This window comes from Caloenas nicobarica, chromosome Z (assembly GCF_036013445.1).
Source record: "Caloenas nicobarica isolate bCalNic1 chromosome Z, bCalNic1.hap1, whole genome shotgun sequence".
In the NCBI taxonomy this organism is placed as follows: domain Eukaryota; kingdom Metazoa; phylum Chordata; class Aves; order Columbiformes; family Columbidae; genus Caloenas; species Caloenas nicobarica.
Genome location: NC_088284.1, coordinates 77,294,621 through 77,321,233, shown reverse-complemented (window position 1 = coordinate 77,321,233; position 26,613 = coordinate 77,294,621). Strand labels below are relative to the sequence as shown.

At 39.0% G+C, this 26,613-nt stretch overlaps 2 protein-coding genes across 2 annotated transcripts; one reads left to right on the top strand and one right to left on the bottom strand.

Annotated features, from left to right (window-relative positions):
- Positions 1–3,201: 3,201 nt before the first annotated feature.
- ANKRD34B (ankyrin repeat domain 34B) lies at positions 3,202–4,758 on the top strand. The gene has a single exon (XM_065657379.1). The coding sequence runs from the start codon at positions 3,202–3,204 to the stop codon at positions 4,756–4,758; it is 1,557 nt and encodes a 518-aa protein (XP_065513451.1).
- A 7,179-nt stretch (positions 4,759–11,937) lies between these two features.
- FAM151B (family with sequence similarity 151 member B) lies at positions 11,938–26,404 on the bottom strand. The gene is made up of 5 exons (XM_065657527.1): positions 26,136–26,404; positions 23,057–23,222; positions 19,648–19,865; positions 17,743–17,878; positions 11,938–15,849 (listed from the first exon to the last, which is right to left on the bottom strand). Exons 1-5 carry the CDS (start codon positions 26,356–26,358, stop codon positions 15,699–15,701), a joined length of 894 nt encoding a protein of 297 aa, XP_065513599.1. The 5' UTR covers positions 26,359–26,404; the 3' UTR covers positions 11,938–15,698.
- Between the last annotated feature and the right edge of the window lie 209 nt (positions 26,405–26,613).

The window sequence follows — 26,613 nt, the reverse complement described above, 5'->3', positions numbered from 1 at the left end:
ACTCTTCCTAGACAGAGGTTCCAGAAATATTATTTGTACAAGAACACCAGGCATTTGTGGGTGATCTGAAAGACCAGTTCATGATTCAGTGTCAAACACTAGGTTGCATAGTTCTTCATTCTTCAAACTGCTTTCTTGGCACAACTTTACCCTCACAGCTGAAGAGCAGCTGTGTCACTCCTGATGCCTCAGCAACACATGTAGTGGTTCTAACAGCACAGTTAATTAGATTTAGGGATGTTTTGTAATACCAATCTGTTTAGCATCCATCTGTGATGAATTATCAGATAAATTACTCTTTTAGGGAATCTGCCTGAACTGAGATCTTTCACTTCAAAATAGCTAGCCGTGTCTCTTTTGGAGCAGGTTGTACCCAGTCCTGGTGTGGCCTGTGCATTTCCCGCTTTATATTTCTTTCTCCGCTTTCCCTCCATGCTACTCCATTCTCTCTTGCAGTGCAAAGTGTGAATCAGCCTATGATTAACATGGCTGGACCTGGGCAGCAGAGGAGCCCCTTCTCCTTCTTCCAGAGATTAGCCACTCCGCTTTGCAGACCTGCCAGCCCCAGCCTGCGGATATAACCATTAGTCGGGTTTCTGAAATTAAATTTATTAGCACCTGCAAGCCCTGGTGAGATCTCAGGCTCACTGGAACTGCTGACCTACCTGCACAAAAGCATCTTGGCCTTTCTCCAGGCCAGGTTCATGCAACATCCTGGCTACACAAACTGCTCCAAGCATTAACTATTGGCCTCACTAGCCTTCTTCTACCCTCACAATAATAGTCCTGGTAAAGTCTATGGAGATGGTGAATTTAAGCAAGTGGAAGCGTCAGATGTGATGTCAGAAAAACAGTCTCATTGTTAGCATTGACCTGCTACCTGACTTGGACTATCATTCTTCTCTTTCTCTGCCAGTTTAATATCTAATTTTTTTTTTCTCCATAAAAAGTATTTCAACAGATGAAAAGACTTGTGTAAGAAGTGCTATATGCCGTCACTTAAGTAAAGCAAGCAGTTAAGTATCTTAAGAGCTTTAGATAAATATTGAAAGAAATGCAAAATCACTGATGACTTCCAGGTAAGCCAAAAACAAGGGAGAACACAAGCTGAGTTCCAGCATGTGTGCTAAAATATATTTCTCTTTAGTTTGTTCCTGGAAGTCTAAATGCACGAATTAATTGGCTACTTTTATAGAAGACTCAAAATCTTGAATATATTACTTGTCAAAAATATGCCTTTCATAATAGTGATTTGCACATCAGTGAAAGCTATGATAGACACTACTGAATCATGTACTTTCAGTATAATGGAATGAATCCTTACAATAATTTCAATGCAATTACTTAAAAAAAAAGAAGTTTTATCAAGACAGAGGGAAAAAAACCAACCAACCAAGCAACAACCACCAAAACCAAACCCAACCGGTTAAAATAAGATGATAGTACCACAGTGGTGTCTCTATTCTTACCAGTGATCAGAATTGGGATGTTTATTATCATGCGGACAGATAGGGAAGTTCTGGCTCTTTTTCATCCTTCTTAATTTCTCAGAACAGGACTGCGGTCATATGTACACAATGAATATTCTTTGTGAGGGCCATAAGCCCAGAAATAAATGCTACTAAAGATGAACCAGTTCATCTCATGTGTTTGTCTCCTTGTTTGTTTGTTTTGGTTTTGTTTGTTGTTTGTTTGTTTTCCTAACATATGAAATATTGTGAGGTATCTTACCCAAACACGTGCTGCACATGACCATTATTACATCATGTCAACAAGCTACTATGTTGAATTATAGTTAAATACTTAATTAACACATTGATCTAGCTGTTCTCATTGTGACTGGTAAGCCGCTGAATGTCACTGCTTAGCAAAAGCACCGGTAGCTGCAGAGCACGATGCTATGGAGTGAAATACACTGAGAGGGGAGGGATCTATAATAAAATATGTCATAGGTATTTCAACTGACTTTGTTTGTTTGTTGGACTTTTGGATCAAGCTACATTGATATCATCCTTTGATTTTGGAATTGAAAGTAAAGCACCAATATTGAAGAAAACCAACAAAATGATCGCTCCTCAGTTATTCACAAGAACATTACTAGTGCTTTCAATGGTAGATAAAAATGAGTCTCTGTTAATTTCCTTTGCAGTTAAACTAATTAAACATTTTTATTTAGAAATACACTGTAAATAAAATGTAATTTTCATATCCATGTCTAATGTTGTCTTTGAATTATACTGCCATGTGAACTGTTAAATATTGATTTTTTTTCTCTAGAGATTTTCTCTGCATGTGGGTAAGCAAGCACGTAAAAGACATAAAAGTAATTTAATTGTGTTGCTCCTGTACGTGCAGGTGTATGTTCATACAAGACCTTTCATTATTTATACCACATTAAGCTCTTATCTTTTTGTGTGTGAAGCCTCTATATTTTCTTCAATGCTATCGAGTATTTCTTTTGTTTGGGAGTCGATACTCTCTGCCTGCCCAGGTACTGGACTCCTCTCAGCTCACGGATCCCCACGATGAGTGGGACAGGTTGTTTCACTCAGACAAGTTTGTTTCAAAGCAGCACAAGGAAGGTAGTGTACTTCCACAAATGTAATTACTTTTATAAAATATGTTAATATTTATTTTTCAGCCATTTAATTCTTCTTAGAAAAAAATTATATTACAATGATTGCCTTTCATAGTTATTAAGACCCATGCATGAACTTTCTTTAACTCATTAATTTCTAGGTGTTTAGCATTGCCTATTTATGAGAAAGAATAAGTGAATGTGACAAAGAATCTCACATTACTGAAAAAAATTCTCTAGGATTAATTCAGTTCTTATTCCTTGCACTGATGAAAATCAGGAGGGGTACAGCTGTCACACAGCCACTTGCGTGTAGTCAGTATAAAGCCATCAGAGTGTGGAGAATTAAACTTTTCTGGCAGATTATTTAGCAGAGTGTGCAAAAGGGAGAGCAGTCAAAGAAAAGAAAAAAGGTGACAGTCATGCTTTAAACATATGTAAATGTTATATTGAAATATGATTTTAATTTTTTAATGCACTTCTTGTACTGGGATATTTAAAGGAGCAATTTTCATACAGTTAAATCTTCTTTTTTTCCTTCTTTTTTTTTTAGGAGGGGCTCTTTACTTTCTCTGAAAACCTGTTGTTCTTTGCAACCATGAGGAAGGTGTGAGACAACTGCGATGACCGAAATGATGGAGTTGCCAGCAGACGGGAATTCCCTGATCAGAGCTGTCTACCAAAGCCGCCTTCGCCTCACCAGGCTGTTACTGGAGGGTGGTGCCTACATCAACGAGAGCAACGACAGAGGTGAAACCCCTTTAATGATTGCTTGTAGGACGAAACATGTGGACTCCCAGAGTGTCAGCAAGGCAAAAATGGTTAAATACCTCCTAGAAAACAAAGCCGATCCCAACATACAGGACAAATCTGGAAAGACGGCCTTGATGCACGCGTGTCTGGAAAGAGCAGGGCCCGAGGTGGTGTCGCTGCTTCTGAAAAGCGGAGCTGACCCCAGCCTGCAGGATCACTCCAACTGCTCTGCGCTTGTGTACGCCATAAACTCGGAAGACAAGGAGACCCTGACAGTCCTTCTTAATGCCTGCAGGGCACGAGGGAAAGAAGTCATCATTATCACTATGGACAAGTCCCTGTCGGGAAGGCCGAAAACGAAGCAGTACCTGAACGTGCCTCCTGCAGACCTGGAGGAAAGCCATCCCCCAACTGCCTGCACTTCCCCATCAGAAATAGAGCTGAAAACGTCTCCATCCCCACTTTCAAGTTCAAGTGAAAGTAAAAAAGCACTCTTCAGCTTTGAAGATCTGGACCATCCAAGAAGCATGGACAGCTCATCTCAGACAGTTTCACTGATGAGAAAATCCAGCTCAACAAAAGTAGGGTCCAAGCTGGCACAAGTGCAGCGGCTTCAGTCTGAGCCTTGGAGAAAGAGCTCTCCGTCACTGTTTCACCAGAATAAAATTGCCTCTTTACAAGAAGAACTTCAGGATATTACTCCAGAAGAAGAGCTCTCTTTTAAAATCAATGGCCTTGCTTTATCAAAGAGATTCATCACCAGGCACCAAAGTATTGATGTAAAAGACACTGCTCATTTATTGAAAACTTTTGATCAGGCTGGATCAAGGAAGTTCTCATGTGATGAGATAAACTCTCAGACTCCTTATGGTGAAGAGAAACATAACCCCAGTGCGATTCCTTTGGGTAAGGATGCCAGTTCGGGACAAATCAGCTTTATTTCAAACCTCAGCAGTATTATCCAGAAAAGAAATTTGGGAGCAAATCACTACAGCTCTGATTCTCAGTTAACTACTAGTCTAAGTCCTGATGCTGTAGAAGACAGCAAGCCAGTGATAGGAAAGAAAAAGATTCTTTCTCCATCTCACTCTTTGTTATCAAGTTCTAGAGAAGTACCGGAGAACATGCCTCCTGTTACTCTGAGCAGGAGAAATCAAGCTTTTCTCGAAAGACGGGGTTCAGGAGCCTTATTGTTGGATCATCTTGTTCAGACAAGACCAGGTTTTCTTCCGCCACTGAATATGAATCCCCACCCCCCAGTTCCAGATATTACTGTTATAAACAGGGTTTCTGGGATGATTTCTTGTGGACAAAAGCACTTAATACCAGCAGCACCTGCTTTCCCCAGGGAGACCAAAAATGCAAAAATGCTTCTAAGGAGACAGTCTTTACAGACTGAGCAGATTAAGCAATTAGTGAATTTTTAACAGGGGATTAAAAGGTTACAAAATTCACTGCACTACCTGATTGTAATTATGTGTCACAAAAGATGGCAGGTCTGCAGTGTAGGGCTCTCTGCCTTGGAATGAGTTAAATAGCTTAGAGACTACATGAAAAGATACGTTCAACTAATGATGCTGCTTTCTGCAAAATGAGGAATATTTGTCATACTGTTTTCATCACGTTTTCAACTTCAGCACTGAAATCTTACCTGTGACAGGCTGAACACACAAAGGGTCTTAGGCACTGCAGTTCTCATTTTAGGCTGGAAATACTATCCCTCCAAGGTTTCCCCAAACGTGTACTCTTTTTCCAGCCAGAAAGGTGGTACGCGTGGAATTTGGGAACAAAACATTTGAGTGTGATGCTGAACATCAAACTGACTCTGAGTTGTGCAATACTGAGAAATCCCGAACACAACCGGTGTGCACAAAGGGCAGGTGGTGGCAAGTGTACACAGGCAGCGTTTTCTGGCTTCAACGGCGCTGCTATGCATAGACAGGCAACACACAGACTGAATAGAATTGATGTTGCAAAGCTGTGTTGCGTGCACAGCTGCTCCCAGAAGATCCCAGCTGAGGACTGGGCGCCCGCTTTAGATGCTGTGCTGCCCACCGGAGAGCTCAAGTTCAGCACACACTGCCCAGGAGAGTCAAGGAGCCAGCACAGTGAGCAAGAAGTGTTGAGTAATCTCATGTAACATGACCAAACCCTGTTCACACTGTCAGTTAGGCCTGTGTGATTATTTTCTGCAGTTCCAGACTCTCAAAAATCAGATCTCTGGATCATGCAGGGTCTTTCTCCCCAGTCACAGGCCTGGGTTTCTTTTCAAGATAGGATACAGGTGATGGGACACACACCCAGATGTTGTCGTGATCAGCGAGGACATTTCACACGCTTGGCAGCAGTGTAAGAGCTCTGTCCTGCTCATACATACCTAAAAAAAAATCTGACAGCTACGATACTCACCAGGGACACCCAGGTCCTCATTTTGCCTAATTCAAAGCAGAGGACTGAATTTCTTACAGATGAGACACATGCCTTTGCCTCCAAGCTGTTGCATATTTTTAAAGTATCTCTATCTCAAGTCTATTTTTCCTTCCCATTTTGTGTTCTGCAGTTCTAAACCTCTGCCTTGTCTTTGTGCATATTCCATAGATGCTTGACTTCTGGTATCACATTTAGCATTTTATAACTCTCCTTCTGAAGACTGAGAAGTATTGAAAGTGTTCTCTTTTGTCATAATTCACAGAAATTAATTATATTGAAATTGTGTCTGTATAATGTGAATTTCTTTATACTGAGGTAGCTTTTTTCTGAAAATACACAGGGTACTATCTGCCTTCTTGCACCTTTAGTCAAGATTCACCCAGTCTGCCATCACCTAACAAATAACTGTAATGTTATTTAGCTTTTCCCTTAGTATAAGACAACTTCAAGTGGATTATATACAGTCTATGTAAATACCTTTTTATGTAGAAATATAAAAATATCCGAAAGTTCATAATACGCATATCGTGAAGAAGGGAACATTTGACTTCGGGAAAGTAAAGGAATGTGGTTTACATCCCTACACGACAGAGTTGTACACCAAGTGCTGATCTGAAACAACAGATTTAAATCTTGAAATCAGTTTTGCAACGAAAATCTCTCCCATCTCTAGTGACGGCTGCTAGAAGGCAGATGACCTTACCATCGATCCTCTGGCCAAGGTCTCGAAGGTAATAAAATAAAGAAAGGTAAAACAATAAAGAAAGATGCAAATCTCTATTGCAGTTGTAAAAATTAATTTTTCCCCACCAAATACGACGTTGAAAGCCATGGTGTCTTTTGCTCTCCTTGCATCACAGATCTGCTAACTTGGGATGCGGCAGCTCAGAAGGTCCACAGTGACCTGCATGATGCCATCATGTTTCACTTACTCAGATACGATTGCCACACTGGTTTTGTCTTTTAACCCTCAAGACCAATCGGTACCAGTCACTTTTTTTTTTTTTTTTTTAAAATTAGAGATAGAGATAGAGATAGAGATAGAGATAGATTCAGCCACTGAAAGACTCTTGGTCATTTCTGGATTGGCTGACAAACCCTATCTTCAGCACATACACAAATAAGTGTTCACCGTGTTAAAAATAAAACAAAACAAACCCAAACAAAAACCAAAACAAACAAACCCAACAACCAACCAACATCTGAGTTTGAACATTAAGCATCCAAAAATGAGAAAGCTCCAAAAGTGAAGTTACCTACATTTTAAGAGCTATTAACATGGTGAAGGAGTATTTGGTTATGTTTCAGTTCTGCCTCTTACTTCAGGAGGTGTTACTGCATCAGCATCTATATATACCAGGTAGAAACAAGGATTACATAGAAACCTTTTTAAGGCAAAAAAATTGTATGTAGCATATGTCAACATTAAATTATTAACTGGGTACAATATACTTTTCAAATGGTTTTATGATATTATAAATGGAAATGGCAATTTTCTCATCCATTCATTGCATAAGGAAGTTAAATATTTGAAGTTAAAAATACATCTTTAAAAGACGCAAATTCTTTTTTTAGAAAAAATGAAGTAGGAAATGAGGTGTTCTAACTGGTATCTTTGCTGAAGGTATAAAGCCTGATCTCTGTTGTATTGATTTTAAAATTAACTACACACAAGGGATTACTGCTCCCTCAACTGAAAGGGTAATTTTTTACAAAATGCTCAATGGAGGAAAATGGCAAATGTCTTGAGAAGTGACATTCTTCTGTACTGTTGCCAGTATTTTGTGCTTAATTTTGATGCAGAAACAATGTGAAAGGTTAACATGTTTATTGTTACAAGCAACCTTCAAAGGAAGAACAGTTCCATTTTGTTCTCTTGATGTTATGATGCACAAATAAAACTTATTTTTTCCCCCGTCGAGGGAATACGGAAATAGACATCTTTAATAGACATCCTTTAATCACCACTGAGGAGACGCTGAGTCACTGCCAAAGGTACTCGCTTGTAAGTGTTTCTCAGGCTGCCTCTACACAGGAAAATTGAACAGTTAATTAGATTAACCCAACATAGCTAACTTTGTATTAAGTATTGTGTGAGAGAGGCTCTTCTGTTGGCTCCACTTCGGCGGAGATAAATGCACTTCTACCATCTTTGAAGTCTTAATCCTCGTCATTTTCCAGTCATCCATAATGTCTTACAAGCAAAGAACGGGAAGCAAGACCTGAATTTCTAATGTTAATTTCCCCCACCAAAACATTACAGTTTACAAACAATGAAACACCTGCCAGGTGTTTGTCATGTATCTTGATAAAGAAAACACCACAAGCTGGAACTTTTTCCTTGCTGGTTTTCTTTCAAGCGCTGTGGCCTCCCACCCAGAGAGGACCATCTGGACCAGTTCTCACAGCTTACACTGAGGAGTTTCTGAAACTGATGGCATAAAATCCTTGAACATTTAAGCTATATAAAATGGAAATGACATTTTTGTAAGTATGGCTGATAATGCAAGTTACTTCTTTCAGTAAAACACATGACCTGTGTGGTTATTGATTTCAAATGTATGTGGTAAGTTCGGATATGTGAAAAACATTTTAATTTTTGGTTGTCATTTTCTCTGCAAAATGCTGTGAAACCATAGTGAAAGCAATTTCTAGATAAATAGTGTTGGCATTGCAAAGACCAGTGATCACCTAAAAGGCTTCATAGTTTGGTTTAACAAATTTAAGAACAATAAGTGACTACACAAGAATGCTATAAAAAAAGCAGTTTTCAAGGTTGTGTTTAAGGCATGTTGTTCAAAGTAGTTTTCCAAATATCCTTCCCTGCACTTTATGTGTTTTTGCTTTAAGGAGAAAAGCACTAGGAATTGCTTCGTTTTGATTTTTGTTTTTGTTTTTTTTTTCTACAATTATGCATCACTTCCAAAAGAATATTTCCATAATTTAATGCAGCTACAGAAGAAAAATAGTGAATTAAAAGAGACATTAAGTTCCTTTTTTTTTTTCTTTTCAATTCTTAATAAGACCTTCATCTTTCTGTATCTGTTAAGCAGTGCAACTAATTATTTTCCAGCTAAAATCAGGCATTTATAAATAAAGAGATCCTTACATGAGTAAACTCTTATTCCATTAGGTGACTATTTGGTTCATGTAACAAGAGCATGGGTTATTACAGAAAGGCTAATAATAGTCACAAATAACCATCTTGCTAAAAACATCCACACTGTATTCATAAAAGGGACAAGTTTGTTTGGTTTTTAAAATTAGTTAGAGAGACACTTTCCTGTTGTAAAATATTTCCCAATATTTCCCAGCCACACATTTTCACCTTATAGTATTACTGGCACTGAAGTACCTTCAAGGGCATCAGGTTTGCTAAGGATACACCTTAAGAAAACTCTTTTTTTTTTTTCAGACTGAAAGGAATAAAATTCCAATTTTTATGACTAATTGTTCTGATAAAATACCAGCTGCTAATCCTTCTTAAAAGACAATAGGTCTTATACTCCTTTACACAAGTTAACCTTACTTGACTATATATATATATACACACATTATATATGTACATATACATGCAAAATTCCATTTCTTCAAAGAACGACACTGGTTATCCGATCAGGAGTCTCCTTGGCCAACAATGCCTGTAGCTGGGTGAAAGCAAGCGCAGACCTCATAGGAATGTTCTTGGCTTCAGCATTTTGGCTTCTTTTTACTGGTCAAGAATGGGCAACAGAACCCAAGGATTTCAAAAAGAACCGGGGCACTTTGGCGATAGGACAGTTACTTCGTACAAATTCTTTACTTAAACAAATTCCTTGCAACTATCTGTTAAAGCTCGACAAAGATGAAAGTAATTTGTAATAACCAAACTATAGGAATTACAGAAGAATTACGTAAAACTCCTTTTGCATCTATATTAAGCCTCTGCGATGGTATGTACAAGGTAGCAGCTGAAATGTGACATTAAATAATAAAAAATAAATCTAAGCTGAAAGGAATCCCTGGAGGTCTCGACCGACCTCCAGCTCAAAGACAGGCTTGCCTCAGCCATACTGCTCGGCTAAACTGGGACTAAACTGGGACTCAGGAAGCCAAGGTATCAACAATTCAACAATCAAGGATTCAGAGTTGCCAACATGAACTCAAAACCACCGTTTTAAATTTAACCATAAAGACGGGATCCCCTGTGCCAGCACCACACCACAGATCTAATGTTAATTCAGAGGCTGGAAAATAAGTGAATTTCCGTTCAGCCATTTAAAAAACATGCTGAGATCTCAAGAAACAGTGAAGACTTTTTTTTTAAGAATTGTATACAGTCCCATTTATTCCCAAATTTCTGAAATCCAGATGCAGATGCATGCTGATGAACTGTAATTAATTTCGGTATTTTTTCCCTGAAGGCATCAGCTAGTAATTTTGAACACTTTAATGAGCTGCCAGGGACGGCATGAGTTACAGCCTTCTCTCTCAAAAGCTAGTTCTTTTCAAAATACAAACATGACCTGTAAAGACATTTTAAAAACACAATAATGAGAACACCTTTTAAAAACATTTTAATTCTGCTTGGACAGACCCTACTCAGATTATGAATGTGCATAATCAATTTTTTTCTGCTACAGCAATGAGAGGAATCACAATTAGGCAGTGAAAGCAACAGCTATGACAGGAAGGTCACTGAAAAATTCAAGAGAAACAAACCAAAGTATATGGGTATTAAAAAAACCAACATACAATTGACAAAAAAAATTTAGATGTTCAAAATTCAGAAGACGGTAAGAGTACAACACTTTGAATTTTACTGGAAGCACAATACAAACTGCTTCTTCTTTATGAGTTTTAATGAATAAGCCTGAGATGTTATCTTTAGCTGCTTATTGTACCAATCTGCCCAAAGTTACTGCTACTGTATATGGGAACACTGACCTTAACACTCCAGTGCAATCCGGAGTGTGGAATGAGTATTTTCATCAACGATGCTGCTAAAAGGGTAATAACAATTACAGTAATTTGCAGTAAAAAGGCGTATCAGATGTAATAGCAGGTAGAGGAAGGTGGTAACATCTTGCTTCACTGCAAAGACATGTGCCAAAACTCATCGATCAAAGCCCTGGAAGAGAGGCAAAGAACTAAAGGATAACAGAACACTCTCACTTTTGCACATAGCACAAGATTTATAGGTAAAACTGACAGCAAATATAACAAGTTAATACACAGAAGATAAGCCTGCGCATCAGGGAATCACACTGCGTAGGGGAACAGGTATTCTCACAACAAAAAATGGTACAACTGAAGAATAAATGTTTGTGAGCTTCAAAACACAACAAAAAATTGGTTTTCAATCAAAATGTCAAGAAACTAGATAATTTTGTGGTAAGAAAAGGTTTCTAATCAATATAAAGCTTATTGAAAAGTGTTTCTTTAAAAAATTGTCCAAACACTTCCTAATACATTTTCTTATATTAGTACTTTTACCCTTATTAAAAGAAATACTCAGAAAATTGAAAGAAATTTTAAATCAAGTAAAAAGCATTTTAGAAGAACATTGAATCCATGGAAAATCTCACGATTCTTGAATGTTATGTAAGATGCAATTCATAACAGGCGTTCTCTATCCTTTACAAACAAACAAAACCAAAACCAGCCCACTTTCATTTCCCCAACACAGTGATTTCCACATTTTTTTTCTTGAAGGACAGTGCCATTTCATCACCAAATTATTAAATGAGTTATAAAGACTTTCTGTGCAATTCAATAACTCTGTCTTATCACCAATAACAAATTCCTGATGGCGGGCTGCGGAGGCAGAGGTTGATGTAAACCCAATTCTGCACGAGGTAACTCAGAAGGTTCAAATTGAGATTCCAGGGGTGGCTGCACAAACATTGCTGACAAAAAAAGACGGTGTGTGGGGGTGTTTTTTTGTTGTTTTTTCAGTCAGAGGAGGCCAAAGCTGAATAATTCTTCAAATAAACAATAAAGATGGGGAAGAACTGCTTTTGAAAAATGCGTCCCTGGGTGCATTTAAACAGTACAAACCTCAGAAATATCAGCTTCTGCTTTTCTTTCATCAGTAAACTTCCACGTTACTGCAGGATATTATTGAGTAGTTGTGCAGGACTAATGAAGTCAGTTCTCTTCTGCAACATGTTACTTTATCTATTTAGAACGGTCAATCAAATTCAAAGAAAAATACAAAGCTTGAGCTACACTTGCAGTAAATTAGAAATGTTTTATTAATCAGTTAACTCACTTGGACATCCTGAACAATACCTAACTCCATTAAAGTCAATGAGGTTTTCATGTAACGAGGGCTATTAAGTCTCAAACCACATCTGAAAGGTATCAGCAGACATGAAGAAACACTAATAGAGAAAATTATTCCAGAAAGAGGCAGCAGAATTTATAGCTCCTAAACAAAGTTTTAAGTACAAGGAACAGATCACTGACAGAAGGTTTAAAAAAAAAAAAAAAAAGCAACAGCTACAGTAACACAGAACTGCCACAGATCCCTGTTTCCAACAGAACAAATGAGTGGCTTTCATCTTACGTTTATCACATTTATTACTTTATTGTCAGCCTCACAGTTACACATCTTATTTCAGAAGGAGAGCGTTTGTATGAAGACTGGCATGAAAACAGCAAAACAAATTCAAATTAATTTATTTACGTGAAAGTCAGACCAGACTGACATAAATATCATCACAGGAAACTAAGATCCATGGGTAAAAAAGAATACATTCAGAAACTCAGATATATAGGACAATCCATACAGAATAATCAAATTTGCCATATAGTCAAACCCTTCTTTCACTCCAAGAATGCTTCATTGAATTAGTTTCCAGCATTTTGTTTTATCTAGTTTTACATGTTTCATTACCTTAATTAATTTTTCTGGTAATCCAGATCAGGTCTTCTTTTTATTTTATCTGAATATCCCTGTTTATTCGTATCCACATATATTATTCAGTGATATATCTTTCATGATGCCTGTACCCTTAAAAATACTTCTGACAATTTCTGATAAGGTTTTTCACTTAAGAGTTTAACCAGTTTTAAGAAATCCTAATACTCCAGGTGTGAATTGAGAAGTGGGAAAAAGGTTTCTAAATAACAGAAAAGTTTGTCAGTACGACCACAAGAAGGCCCAACCAACTGAAAGACAAAATCTCACAAGTCAATAAATGTAACTGCCTGAAAGAAGAAGCTGAAACAGATCTCAGAGTCCCTCCCAGTCCTAAACATCTATTTGAATTGCAAAACAAAAGGACAAGAAGATACTCTTGTCTTTAAATCTTTTAGAAGTAAATGTATGGCTGGAAAGTATTGCTGCTTCTGAATGACTGGCAATATCTTGAAATCTTCACTAAGCCTAGAACTAATAAAGCGTTTCATAAGAATAATACAAAACCCCCAATGTTCTTTAATGGCATTTTCATTCAATAAATGAACATGGCTACAGCAATGTGTCCTCATGGTATTTCCTTTATATCCCTCAAAAGTAAATATTGTTATTTTGACACCTGCCCACCCAGTTCATTTTGCCTCACACAGCTATGTTGATTGCAAAAGCTGGTTGAATTCCCCTAAGTGCTTCTTGTTCAATGGTATATCCCAAAATATAAAAACCTCTGAACTATACTGTTTCCTACTGATTTATTGTATGTGCTATAGATTCAAAGCAATGTCTGTAACTCTGGCTTAATTGGAGCTTTGGTCAGTCTTGTACCCTCTTCTCCCAGAAGGGGAGTTGGGTGGAAGCGGCATGACCCCAAACAGACACCGCGAGATGAGGTCTGTTCAGACAACAGCTCCTGAACCTGTGGTAGTGAACATGGTCTGGCTTAGAAAAGCATCTTTGAAGTATTTAAACTATTTTCCATAGTTATGATGTTAGGAAACAGTTAATCCACCCTCCTCCCATATATAGTAAGGTGTGCACTCAAAGCTCAAAGAAAACAGATGCCATAAAGAACTGAGAGGTTGGATTGGTTCAAATCAGACCATGTTGTCACAGTGAATTTTAAAATATTTCTCACCATTCATTAAAAGGTCACACTGCCAAACTTCACCTTCTGGTGGTTATCACCATTCATGCTGACTGACTGTGTAAATTAAGTACTCTGCTTAACTATTCCAAGTATAACTAGATGGTTTTCTTCCTCATTTGGAAAAATATTTCCTAATTTTACCCAAGTATATCTTATTCTTGAAAGTATATCTTAACAAAAATGATGAAAGCTCTACCCCTCAATAATGTAAAACAATTATTAGATAAACCTGGCAAAGGAGCTTAGGTAACAACCAGGAATCTTGAATTTTACTGACTGCATGAAATCACCATATTTCATGATTTAGGATTAATAAATATAACTAACTTTTCTATCACAGTTGTACTAATACTATAAAAAAAAGCTGTAAGAACCAGAAAATGCTGTAATTAACTCTATAGTTCTAACAGGCTGTTCAGTGTTGTGTAAAACGCCAAAGTTTAAAGAATTAATTCATGTGAGAGGAATAGGGAAAGGAGGGCAAGAAGATGACAGGATAATGTCTCTTCACAGGGTCAGATTTCATTTAGAAATCAAAATCTCCTATGTCATCGTGAAAAAAAATTGTAGTGTTTGGCAAAATATGACAATACACAACTTCTATCTCAATCTGCACAGATTTCAGTATCTGTATTCATTTTAAGTGATGCAGAAGCAAGAGAGCAAAAAAATGCTTGAAATGAAATCAGGTTGGACACCTTCTGTAGAAGGTGCAACATGGTTGCAATGATTTCAGAATTTTTAGAAGGCAACTTCAACTTTTGAAAATTTTTGAAATCGTATTCTGAGAGTTAAAAACATGCACAATCCAGGAGAATGTAGCAAATAACCGTACTTTCACAGAAACGTACAATCTTTGCTGAAGGCACTAATCACTGTGCAGCTACTTCATTCTTAGAGCCTCTGGCTTTCAGAAAGATGGCAGCGCAACATTTTAGGTAACTCCTCTTATACTTTAGTTTAAAACTCTTGAAAGAACCACCAGCAGTTCTCTATTTTGTAAAGCACTACAGCTCTTTTGATGCTGTCTCTGATGTGTACCTCATGGTAATCCATCTTTGTGCTTTATGTACAGGACAAGATCACTCTTCATTTTGGGTGTTCTGTTTGCCCCAGCACCTCCTGTGGTGCAGGGACAACTCCAGTTCAGCAGTTCTTGGACTATGTTGCTGATGACTCAGAAAGCACAGAGTCAAGACACGACGTGGAATGCACAATAACTGCATTGCAGAGAACCTGATTAGTTTTATTTGGTAAAAATAACCTTTCTCTCTGGGATGTGTAGCATCATAGACCCCACTCTTCACATCCAGCAAACAGAATCTGTTGACTAAGAGTGAAAACGTTATCCAATTGCAATAGCATTAAAAATAGAGTCTTTCCAGATGAGCTACAAAATAACCCCTTTGGTAACTGCATAGTTTTGTACTTAACACAATCTTGACTCTTTTCCTCCCCTGTAAAATGCGAAAACAGGTTTTGGTAGTGACTGAGTGTCCCACAGACTGGCTTAGAGAAAAGCAGTTAGCAGCAAATTACTTGGTCCTCGACTGTCCACTGGGGCCATCTTCCCTTTTATATGCTTGCAGGGAAGAAGTACTAGAATATTTAGGTAATGTGAGCAGCGTTTACTACACACCACTGGGTGAATGAGAGGAACATGCATATGGTAAGTAACATGCATATGATAAGTAAGTAAGGTAATGCTCTTAAAGGCAGCACTAAAATTTCTATTTGGGAAGCCTTTCAATAAAGTGTTATACAGAAACCACAGTTGTGCTCTATAAGATTCTTTTGGGAAGGAAAATGTATTTCCCTGGACAAGAAGTCTTCACACTTAAAAAGGCAAAGTATTATAAGGCCAGAAATTGCCTGCTTTGTATTTGCTATTCTATTCCTATGGCCTTTTTGAATTCAGAATTTTGTGGCTCCAAGATGTCATAATAAACCCTACTTTTATCAAAGTTTTCTCGGATGTAAAGTAAATCTTCCACAGAATACACATCTTCTTTTCCTGTCCAAACAGTGAGGCTGTATCTGTATTTAAAAAAAAAAAAAAAAAAAAAGGAAACAAACAAAAGAATAAAAAGAGGAAAAAAGAATATGTTATTATCTTAAGATAAAGCACGTAAGACAGAAAGACACTGCACTAGTAGGCTCCTGAAAATATTCAGGACTATTGTATCTCAATTTTAGGAATGTAATTAAATACCAAAAACTTAATGTTTAGGTTTCAAAAGTAAGCAACCAGAGCTTATGAACCATCAGAATTAACAGTTTGATATGTCCCTGTGTTCCTCACCCCTCTACACCCAGGCAAGTCACCACCCTGGATCTGTGCCACAGTCAACAGCACTGAGAGCCCCTCCAACCCTGTTGTTACCACAGGAACTTCAAGTTACTGGGAAAAGCAATTTCTGGATCAAAATGCTACCCCAGAAACTGGCATGATCAAACACATCCTGGTTTGCACAGAATGCTTGGTACAGGCAGACCAGCTGAAGAATATGCCTGATAGTCTTTAAATAAACCTCCATTTGACACACAAAAACTAAAATTTGCAGAGGTCTACTCCTTTGACACATTCTTTTTTCCTCATTACAGAGGTAAGTCACACAATCTGGTTCCAGTTCTTGCTCCTAAAGCTTAAACTTGCTAGAAATTCCCCAAACTTTGAAGATGGACATTCCTTCACCACCCAGAACAATTTTTCTGTAGCCTGATCCTTGTGTGAACTGTTCTGCCAAACCTAGCATGGACTAAAATAAAAACTCTTAGGCAGATATCCAGCAAAGACATCTACCAGGCTGAGCATTTAAAGTTTGACAAAGTAACACACAGTTACAAGCATAGCATTATAACAGAAAATATGAGGCAATGTCACTTATGGGTGATTTTCACACTGTTTTGTCACCTAATACATGATATGTAATGATGCCATCTGTTTAATTGAATATATCTTCTGTACATTATCACATACACTTTTCTCATTAATTGCACAGACTTTATTACAACTCTAAAAAAACCCCGAATAACTTTGAAGTATCATTTAAAGCTAAAAGCATTCTGCTCCACAATCTTCAGAATCTAGTCGTATGTCAGCAAAACTGGCTCAGGAATGTGTGTCTTCTAATCATGCCACTAAGAAAAAACAGGATTTTTATGCTGAGGTAAAAGAGAAAATCCTAGTATTTCAGTGGGAATAATGCTTGGGTCCAGTAAGGACCTATTTGATGGCTGATGCTTAAGGAACAACTAATAAAGTGTAGGTGGGCAGAGCAGGTGATAAACATGAGTTAAAGATAATACGTACAAAGCCGGTTTTATTCTATTATATGTAAATAGTTTTTTTCTATGAAATTGTTATGCGTCTGTAAGAACTATTTTTAGAAATAAATACTAAGTGTTTGGAAACCACTGAAAGTATTTCAAGTACTTAAGCAAAATCAGCTTTGTAGCATGCTCATTAATTTCCAACCTAAAAGTCACCATTAACGTTTTTATGTCACTTTATTACAGAAAATATAAATGCTGAATCCAATAAAAAGTATCTGTAAAATGTAAGTATTTAAACTTAATTAATTCCAAATTGCAACATCCAACTACTTGGTCTATTTAACTACACTAGTCTTAAGAAATGTTTATAGTGTGACTGGATTACAAACCTACACAAGATCCCCCACCTTTAGTAAGTAATTTTAAAAGACGCTTTTGGAATTTTATTATTTTAAAGAAATGGATAGTGACCACTTCTGTGTGACAACACAATGCAAGAACTGAAGGAAATAAACAGCTGAAGGGATAATCTAGAAGAAAAAATACTGTCAATGTAATTGGGATAAGTAGGTACAAACAACTGTTCTATATTTAATACAAACAATTATGTACCTTTGCAATAAAGACAACTAAAAATAAAGGCCCCAAACTTACCTATCCGACTGTTGCGTTAACCAACACAGCTCAGACATTGACTGTCGTACCAATGCCGCTCTAACAGGGAAAGTTACAGGCTGGGAAAGGGTATTGCATATCTGAGTCATTTCCTTCACCATTACCCAATCATAGCCTACGATAAAGACCACTGATTAAAATGAATTCTTCACAAATATGATCTCTATAAAGAGACAATAAATTCTAGAATGGTTAGGCTGCAAGATAATACAATAGCAAACACTGGTTTTGTGAAAGTGACAAAGCTCTAAAGTGAAATTGCTAAATCACTATTAAAAAAAATGTCATTGTCCCAGAGAAGAAAAGTAATACTAATATGGAAAAATGAACTTATTTTGAAAATCTTTACTTCTGTTTATTGCAGTGTTATTTTACATATAGCTATAGAATGTGACATTTTCTAATGTCCAGGAAATTATATCTTTGCTCTCTCTCTAAAAAGCAGTGTTGCCATTGACTGCAACATGGACTAGTTTTAACTTGACAGTGGTGCTTAAAAAACAAACATTTGGAAAAAAAATAGAAAAAAAATTGAATGAATGCAATAGAAGTCTTTAAGTTATAGAGAAATGAAGCATGTGAAATGTTATGTACTTAAAAAATGCTAAAATCAAGCAATCTAAAACACTTCAAGTGCTTGCTGTTGAAATGTTTATAAGCATTGGAGCTAGTTAAAACAGTATTTAATATTCTCTTATTTCTACAGGCTATGAAAACCTCAACTTCAATAACAACAGTTAATTTCTTTTCTCAAGTACATGTTGTGACTGAAAACTTATGGCACCAAATCTTTAAACACCCTAGCAACTTGCTGAAATCAGTCAAATACGCTGCTTTTCTCATGTCTTACAGCATATGCTCAATTAGCGTTACTATAAACTGAAATTTAGAATGGAGATAAAGTCATGTTTATTAAAAAAGACTCAGTACAGTATTTCCAGTACATTATTTCCAGCAACTTTTTACTTCACTGAAAATACTTTAAACTACTTTTTAAACTTTTTACTTTTTAAAGACTACTTTAAACTACAACTTAACTTACAGTTTAATGAAATTACTGTATATCATGCAACAAAATCCTCTTAACACAATATTAAATCTTGGTACTGAAGAATTAGCCATTTAGAAAGGTGTATAATTTTGCTGTTGTAGTTACAAGCAACACTGGTGGGGACTACACTACTGCACACAAATGTATGTGCATTGGAGTAAAACACGCTAACAAAGCAGCTATGAGAATTATGAGAGGGAGCCTGTGAAAAAGATCCCAAAATAACAGCTACATGTTCAGGATCTAAATTCAAGTTAGGGATTAACAATAAGAAACCACAGTTAGATTCTCAAAACTGAGATTTAAAAATGTTACTAACATCAATAAATTGGGAATTTTACTGAAAGAACTCAATTATTCAACAGAAATGAAATGTTAAAAGCAATGTGGACCTGGAATTTTATTTCAGGTCTCTACTGCACAAGGACACTTGCAGGGTTTTAAACTTCCAGCTAACTTATTTTGCTACAGGAAACGTGCCAGAATTCCAACTACCAAACCAATCCTGTTAGGATTCAGGGAGCAGATGACCTGGAACAGAGTGTAAGCAATTTGTCCCCCAAAATTCCTCAGTATGTGCGAATAAGTTGAAGAACAAAATACTGTTTAATGATTAAAATATCAGGGTTTTATACAGTTCTGCTGCAACTCAAACATTGACCTAAATGCTACAAAACAGTACAAAACATACTCCAAAGAAGAAAATCATTCTTCCTACATTCACTATTATTTTCAAACTGACGGGGTGGCATAGAACTTATTCCGAATCCACTGTTAAATGAACTTGAAGAAAACAGACGTTGCGGTCTAAAAATCAAATTTTCAATCTTTACCTTTGTTGTGTTTGCCAGGGTGCCAGCCAGTTGTCCATCCCAGCGATAAAGTCACATCTGGGAAAAACGAAGTGACGGTGTCGAGGAACCCTTTTGCATCCACCACAGCATTACTTCCATTAGGTCCCAGGAGGATGTCTGCGTTGATCCAAACAGGTCTCTTCAAATGCTGCTTCACGTGCTCAAGAAGCTCCAGGGAAGGTCGGGTGGCTTCTAGACTGTGCCCAAAACACACCGGAGAGACAAGACACCTCCCTCAGACCCAGGATGGGCAATGCACAGCACATGTATAGATTGATACATTAATGAAACTGTCCCTGTAAGCCAGAGAGCAAGTGCTGAGGAACTTTTCTACGATACCATCAGGTGACTATGACCGCTGGTGTGAAGTGCTGCAAGCCTCCTGTATCCCTGCGGCCCAACACGAACTGCTTCGTGGCTCTTATCTCATGGATCTTCTGACTGTAACCTGTTAAGAACTGGATATTACTGAACGCTTGGGAAGGATTTTAATAAAGGAAGCCACTGCAGGCTCTAACACTTTGGCTTAGACTAGACCACTGGGCTGAAGATACCTGAAAGTCACAAATACTACCATGAATTTAAATATATTTATTCCATTTACACGTCCCTGAAGTTTATACACTGTTCAAAGGGTAAAACGAATATCTCTCAACCTTAACAGCACTTTAAGTGGTTAATCTTCTATCTATATTTCAGATCCAGTTAACAGACAGAAAGTTAGCTTCACAATTGTGCAAGACAATGCACCCACACTAGGAGAATAAAAACCCCAAACCTTAACATTTTCAGGCAACTTATAGACTGTAAAGGCACCCATCTGAAAATTTTATCCCTGATCGTGGTTGCTCTCACAGCTCAAAAGTGTGGCATGGTGGCGGTATGTGAAGTCTGCCCGTCAGATATTCATCCTACAGCTAATAATTAAGTATGAGATATAGTCAGTAGAGGGACCAATGCAGCATCTCTTGTAAGCATTTAACAAAATATCTTAAGTCACATATTCTCACTGTTCTCTCAAATAAAAAGCATAACTAGAAGGCAAAAGATAACTTTTCTCTATCCTAACAAAACTTTTGAAACAGCAGTATCAAGGAAGGAAAGGAAATGTGGTATAATGGGGAAAGGGAATGAATGTCAATAAAAGATGTACTTTTTCTCTTACAGCAAATTAATTAACTTTCTATATAACCTTCAGGAATTTAACATCATTATGGTCAGGATTGTGATTTCCTTACTAATTAGCAAGGACCCATGTTTCCTCCTGCAAGTCGTCAAAAGTTCTGAATAAGTTCTGTTCTCTTCCTCAAAACCTTGCAGTGACCTGATAAAGAGCTGAGCCAACCGAAAACTCTTCATGCTGTTCTGCAGGGTCAAATTTCCGTGTTCAATTCCCTGTTCAGCAGTCCGTGAATGCAGGGACACAAAGTGGTAAAAAACTATTCTCACTGTTTTGTAGAGATCGTTATGTACCAAGTTATTCCCAAACCTGGCTCACGATGAGGGCAGGTGAATCGTGTCAGGATTTGCAGCCAAAAATGTGAATGGCAGCCAGCTGTTACATTAGGTTAACTCCAAAGCCAAATCCCACCTAGAGCTGCCCCCGTTATTTCCTGTGAAAAGTAATTTTAACTGTTGTATTGTTGAGAAAGCTGCTTATATTGGAAGGAATTCCACTAAACACTTCCAGTTAGTATTAGCTTGTCTTAGAGAAAAGTGAGTCATGGCTTGAGTTAACATTATTGACTTAAGTATTTCTCACATTGCCCAAGCCCAGAACAGTTTGCATTTTCCATACGCAAGTAAACGTCAAAAACAGTGGAATGCCTTCCTTTTTACTACAAAGTACAAGATAATGTAGAGAGAAAAAAGCCCAAAGCAGCATCTCTTGAAACAAACAACAAAAAACCCCCCACAGATAGCACTGTTTTTATTGCACAGCATTTGGAAAATTCGAAGTATTGCTGACTCCATATTGAATGATTCTGGCATTCCTAAAGTGGGACTCTGAAGTCCTTTTGCAGAATAGATTCATTTCTGTAGATAAAGCCAGCAGGAAATGGGACTGTGTGCTCAATCAAGCTGACAGAGTAGAAAAGTACAAAATACATATTTTTAAGCACTGTTAAAATAATCTTCAAAACTTGAGCAATGGCATCCAAATAAATATTACTCAAAAGAATATCAAATTATTTTAGCACTCATTTGACTATATCTGCACTGTGTGCTTGTATTTTTTAAATGCTTTTATGCAATTAGACTTCTATAATGCAACATAATTTTAAAAGCTTTTTAAAATCACTGCACTTGGCTGGAAATTCCTTGTGGAAAAATAAGAGGCAGATATTTTTAAATTAATTTAAACAATAATTAAAATACCCCCCCCCACACACACAAAAACCCAAACCAAACAAAACCAACCAACCAAAACGAACAAAAAAACCCCAAAGAAACACACAAACAAAACAAAACCCAGCCAACCAAAAAAAAAAAAATCAAACAAAATAAACCCAACCATCAACAAACAAATCAAAGCAAATGTCTACTTCTCTTGCCCTTTCAGTTCTCTGCTGCGGCAGACATTTACAGATTCCTTCTAAAAGGATTTAGCCTGCCCACATTTTTTGTGTTTTCATGAACTTTGACAGGAAAACTGTGATTGCATGACACAAAACAACAGATACAAATCACTTTTCACAACTATCCAGCATTTTTCTGCATCTCTATAGCATTCCTGTCCTTGGGGGGAAAAAAAGCTCTGGGAAAATGAAGATATTCATGCTAGTATGGGATGACATTTCTAAATTTTTATGAACTTCAGCAGACCTGAACAGGAGTTGGCTTTTCAGCAAGCTTTTCAGAAACTCCCTGTAAAACCTTGACACTTTCATTCCCCTTCCATGGCAGAGAAGGACCCAGGGAAGCTGGATGCCGGCAGGAGGGCCCTGTGCACCGCCAGGCAGAGAGACCTGGCGGCTCAGCCCCGTTTCCAGCCTGGGAGCCACTCTTTGACTTCACCATCAGAAATTGTCTTTCCCAATTTCTTTGCGCAAGCAGAAAACTCACAGGTGCTTCCCAGACAGGTGCTATCGCTTCAGTTTCCCCAGTGGGAAAACTTAGCTCTAGAGTAGCTTGGTAACAAACTCATTTAATATAAAATAATTATTTGTAGTTCAAAACACTTTTAAAGCTTTTATTCTTGACATGCATTTAGTTATACTGATTACTGATTATGATTCACTGCATTTTCTGTTCAGGAAGGAATGCGTTACACTAAATTTTACAATAAGAAAACGTTTGGTCTACCACCGCCATAGTTAGGACTGCCTCTAAAATTATTCATTAGTCATAACCCAAAGAATATAAAAATCTTTTTGTCTTGAGATACCTCTTAAAATCCAGTTTAACACCTTTATCTGTGTTGACAATCTCTTTTAGCCATTCCTGCAGTGTGTTGTCACTGTCTCTTTCAGGGGGGTGAGCCATGATGGGTTCTCCATTCCCTCCCTCGCCACCACGAAGAAGAACATCTGCTTCTATCATATGAACATCACCTGTGGATTTGAAAAATAAATGCTCTAACAGAAGCACATCCAATAATTCCAGTGTCTGCTTCAGAGTCACAACTGCAAGGCAAGTCTTTCTACACTGGCCTGTGCACATTTACTCGTCACAATGATCACGAACTGTGAGCTGCTCTCTGTGAAGCAAGAGGCACATTTATTTGTGTTCTTCAGTCGCTAAACTCCTCAGAAATCTACAAGCACGTGAAAACTGATTTTTGTAGATACATTTGGCCAAGCAATCACTTTTTTTTTTTCAGAGGAACAGCAACACAAGTATCCAAAATGTGAATCCACTCATGCTAAATTTCAAATATTTTCCTCTTATTACCAGGCTCCAGACAGCCTTTTACACTAAAGGTGACCAGATTTTAACACTGTCAGAGACTGACTATTCCCTTTGCCTCATTCTCAAATCTGGCCAACTCATCTTAGCCAAATCTTTAAAAAAAAAAAAAAAAGTCAGCCAGCCAGCAACATCCGCAACAAAAGGGCAGCTGAAACACAAGACAAGTTAGTGAAAATTTTAGGAACACTGCAAGATCTTGAAATCAGGTTTCTGTAATGAGAGGCACCCAAAAGCCTGGGCAGTGCTACCAGATTTGCAGTGAATTTAATACGTACCGTTACTCAGACTGAAATAACAATTTTAAAATATGATAATTATACAGTCAATAGGAAGGAAATTACATACAAAATTACATAAATAAATTACATATTTTTTCCAATATTCACATAAATTAAATTAAGATTCACTGAAATAAACTGGTTACAAATAACCTGAAACCCTTTAATCGTCTGTAACGAAATGGGACAGGAGGAAGCAGTAATAAAACTGTCCTGTAAAATTCAAGAAATATTGGAGGGAGCAAGGGAGGGAAAGGGAAAGGGGAAGGGAAAGGGAAAGGAAAGGGAGGAGAAGGATTTTTAATCAGGTCATTTCCATTTTCTGTTTTCCAGAGTACGTCCACAAAGAGGAGTGTCTGCACGCTAGGAAAGGTGACCTACCACAACATCAACCAGGGAAGAACAGGGAGAACTTGTTGGCTGCTGCCCAGGCTGGTGTCACAGGGAGCTGTGGTCCAACCCCAGCACTACACACCTGGGACACCAGTTTTACCTGCAGCAGAAGCTTCTGTGTTCCCCTGTGCAAAAACATAAACTGAACAACACTCCAGATAAGCCTGAGTGCGTGAAACCAGGAAAATCCTGGTTTTCATGGAGTTTTACAGAAGGCCAATGCAGACCCTAAAACAAAGAATAGGATTCAAACAGAACAGGAACTGGTTACTGATGAGAGGAACTTGAAGGAAAAACCCAGAGATAAAGCTTGAAGAACATGCATATAGTAACAAACCACGAAATTTAGCAAGGACTAGTGGTGTATTGTGAACTTTGGTGAGCTGTGCTCATTATAAGCTCATTTTAATTACAGAAACATGACTCCTTGTCAAAAGCTACCCACTTCCAGAAGACCCCTGCTCTTAGCAAATGAGGAATGGACTCTCGATAACGTGCAATGAGAGACATTTATTACAAATTCAGGATTGCATTTATACTTGCCAGGATGCTTGCTCACGCACTACTGATTTGCGAAGTGTTGCATTACATAAGCGATACATTTTTGCCTTCTGACCAAACTTGCTACCATAGAAGCGCTTTTTGATCTATCACAAGTTACCCCCCTGTCCTTGATGTATCAATATGTATCAATCCCTCTGGCCTTAATGTATCAATCAGTATACAGTCCTTCCTTCTTGTATTTTTCCAACAACGCTGGTTCCCACGTTGTCAACTCTTGTAGTTTCTCACAGGCCCGATGTCAGAATATTGTGACACCTGCTCACTAAGCATGTGTGGAAAATTTTATGTTTACCTTTTAAACCAAGGTGAGAAAAGTTTAGACCAATAGATTTAAGTAGACATAAGCATATGTAAATATTAGGAGCGGTCAAATGAAGATGTATAAATGCATTACACGTTTGTTTCCCGGTGTGCCAGCTTTGCCAAAGATCACTCAGTGCCTGTTTCTGTGCTGAAATGCAAAAAAAGTGAACAGCCCGGCCCTGTGTGTGAACCGGTACCTGCACACGGGTGATGACACCGTCTTTTGGGATGACGCCACCTCCAAACAGAATCACAGAACGTCAGGGATTGGAAGGGACCTCGAAAGCTCATCCAGTCCAATCCCCCTGCCGGAGCAGGAACACCCAGATGAGGTTACACAGGAAGGCGTCCAGGCGGGTTTGAATGTCTGCAGAGAAGGAGACTCCACAGCCTCCCTGGGCAGCCTGTTCCAGGCTCTGTCACCCTCACTGAGAAGAAGTTTCTTCTCATATTTAAGTGGAACCTCCTGTGTTCCAGTTTATACCCATTGCCCCTTGTCTTACCATTGGTCGTCACCAAGAAGAGCCTGGCTCCATCCTCGTGACACCCACCCTTTACATATTTACAAACATTAATGAGGTCACCCCTCAGTCTCCTCCAAGCTAAAGAGCCCCAGCTCCCTCAGCCTTTCCTCACACGGGAGATGCTCCACTCCCTTCATCATCTTTGTTGCCCTGCGCTGGACTCTCTCCAGCAGTTCCCTGTCCTTGAACTGAGGGGCCCAGAACTGGACACGATATTCCAGATGAGGTCTCACCAGGGCAGAGTAGAGGGGAAGGAGAACCTCTCTCGCCCTGCTAACCACCCCCTTCTAATCCACCCCAGGTACCATTGGCCTTCCTGGCCACAAGGGCCCAGTGCACAAGGGCAAACCGCATCCCACGGGACCGCAGGGCCGAGCGGCCACCCTGGGATGGGCCTCGCCCGGAGGACGATGCGGGAGCGCCCGGCGGCACCACCAGCCACCCCTTTCTCCGTTAATCCGGGACAGGCCGCCCGGCAGCGCCTCACACTTACTTCTCGCAGCCTCCCGGGCCCGGGCCTTGCTGTTGGCGGCGTGGAACCACCTCACGGCGGCCCCGTCTCTGGCCCCGATGCGCCCCGATCTCAGGAAGTGATCCACCGCCGGCTCGCTCCAGGCCAACGGAGAGCTCCCCTCAGCTCCGCGGCCCCGGGCCCCGCCACCGCGGGGAGCGCCGGTTCCCGCCGCGCAGCTCTCACCTTGCGCCTCGGCCGCCATCGCCGCGCCCGGGCCCGGCCCGCCGCTGCGGGGGGGGTGCTGCGGGGCGGGCTGAGCGCCGCCGGCTGCGGGGCCGGGCCCGCGGGGCTGCGGCCGCGCTCCGGACCGGGGAAGGGCAGCGGGGCCCTGGCTGCTGGCGGGGACGCAGAACCAGGGGGACGCAGAACCAGGGGGACGCAGAACCGGCGGCAGCGTGCACTGTCAGCAAGTTTGCTGATGACACCAAGCTGGGAGGAGTGGCTGACACGCCAGAGG

Coding starts and splice junctions, on each gene's coding strand:
- ANKRD34B (XM_065657379.1), top strand. CDS start 3,202: ATGACCGAAATGATGGAGTTGCCAGCAGACGGGAATTCCCTGATCAGA.
- FAM151B (XM_065657527.1), bottom strand. CDS start 26,358: ATGGCGGCCGAGGCGCAAGGTGAGAGCTGCGCGGCGGGAACCGGCGCT. Junction 23,223..26,135: donor GGCCCGGGAGGCTGCGAGAA/GTAAGTGTGAGG, acceptor TCAAATCCACAG/GTGATGTTCATATGATAGAA. Junction 17,879..19,647: donor CCCTGGCAAACACAACAAAG/GTAAAGATTGAA, acceptor TCTTTATCGTAG/GCTATGATTGGGTAATGGTG.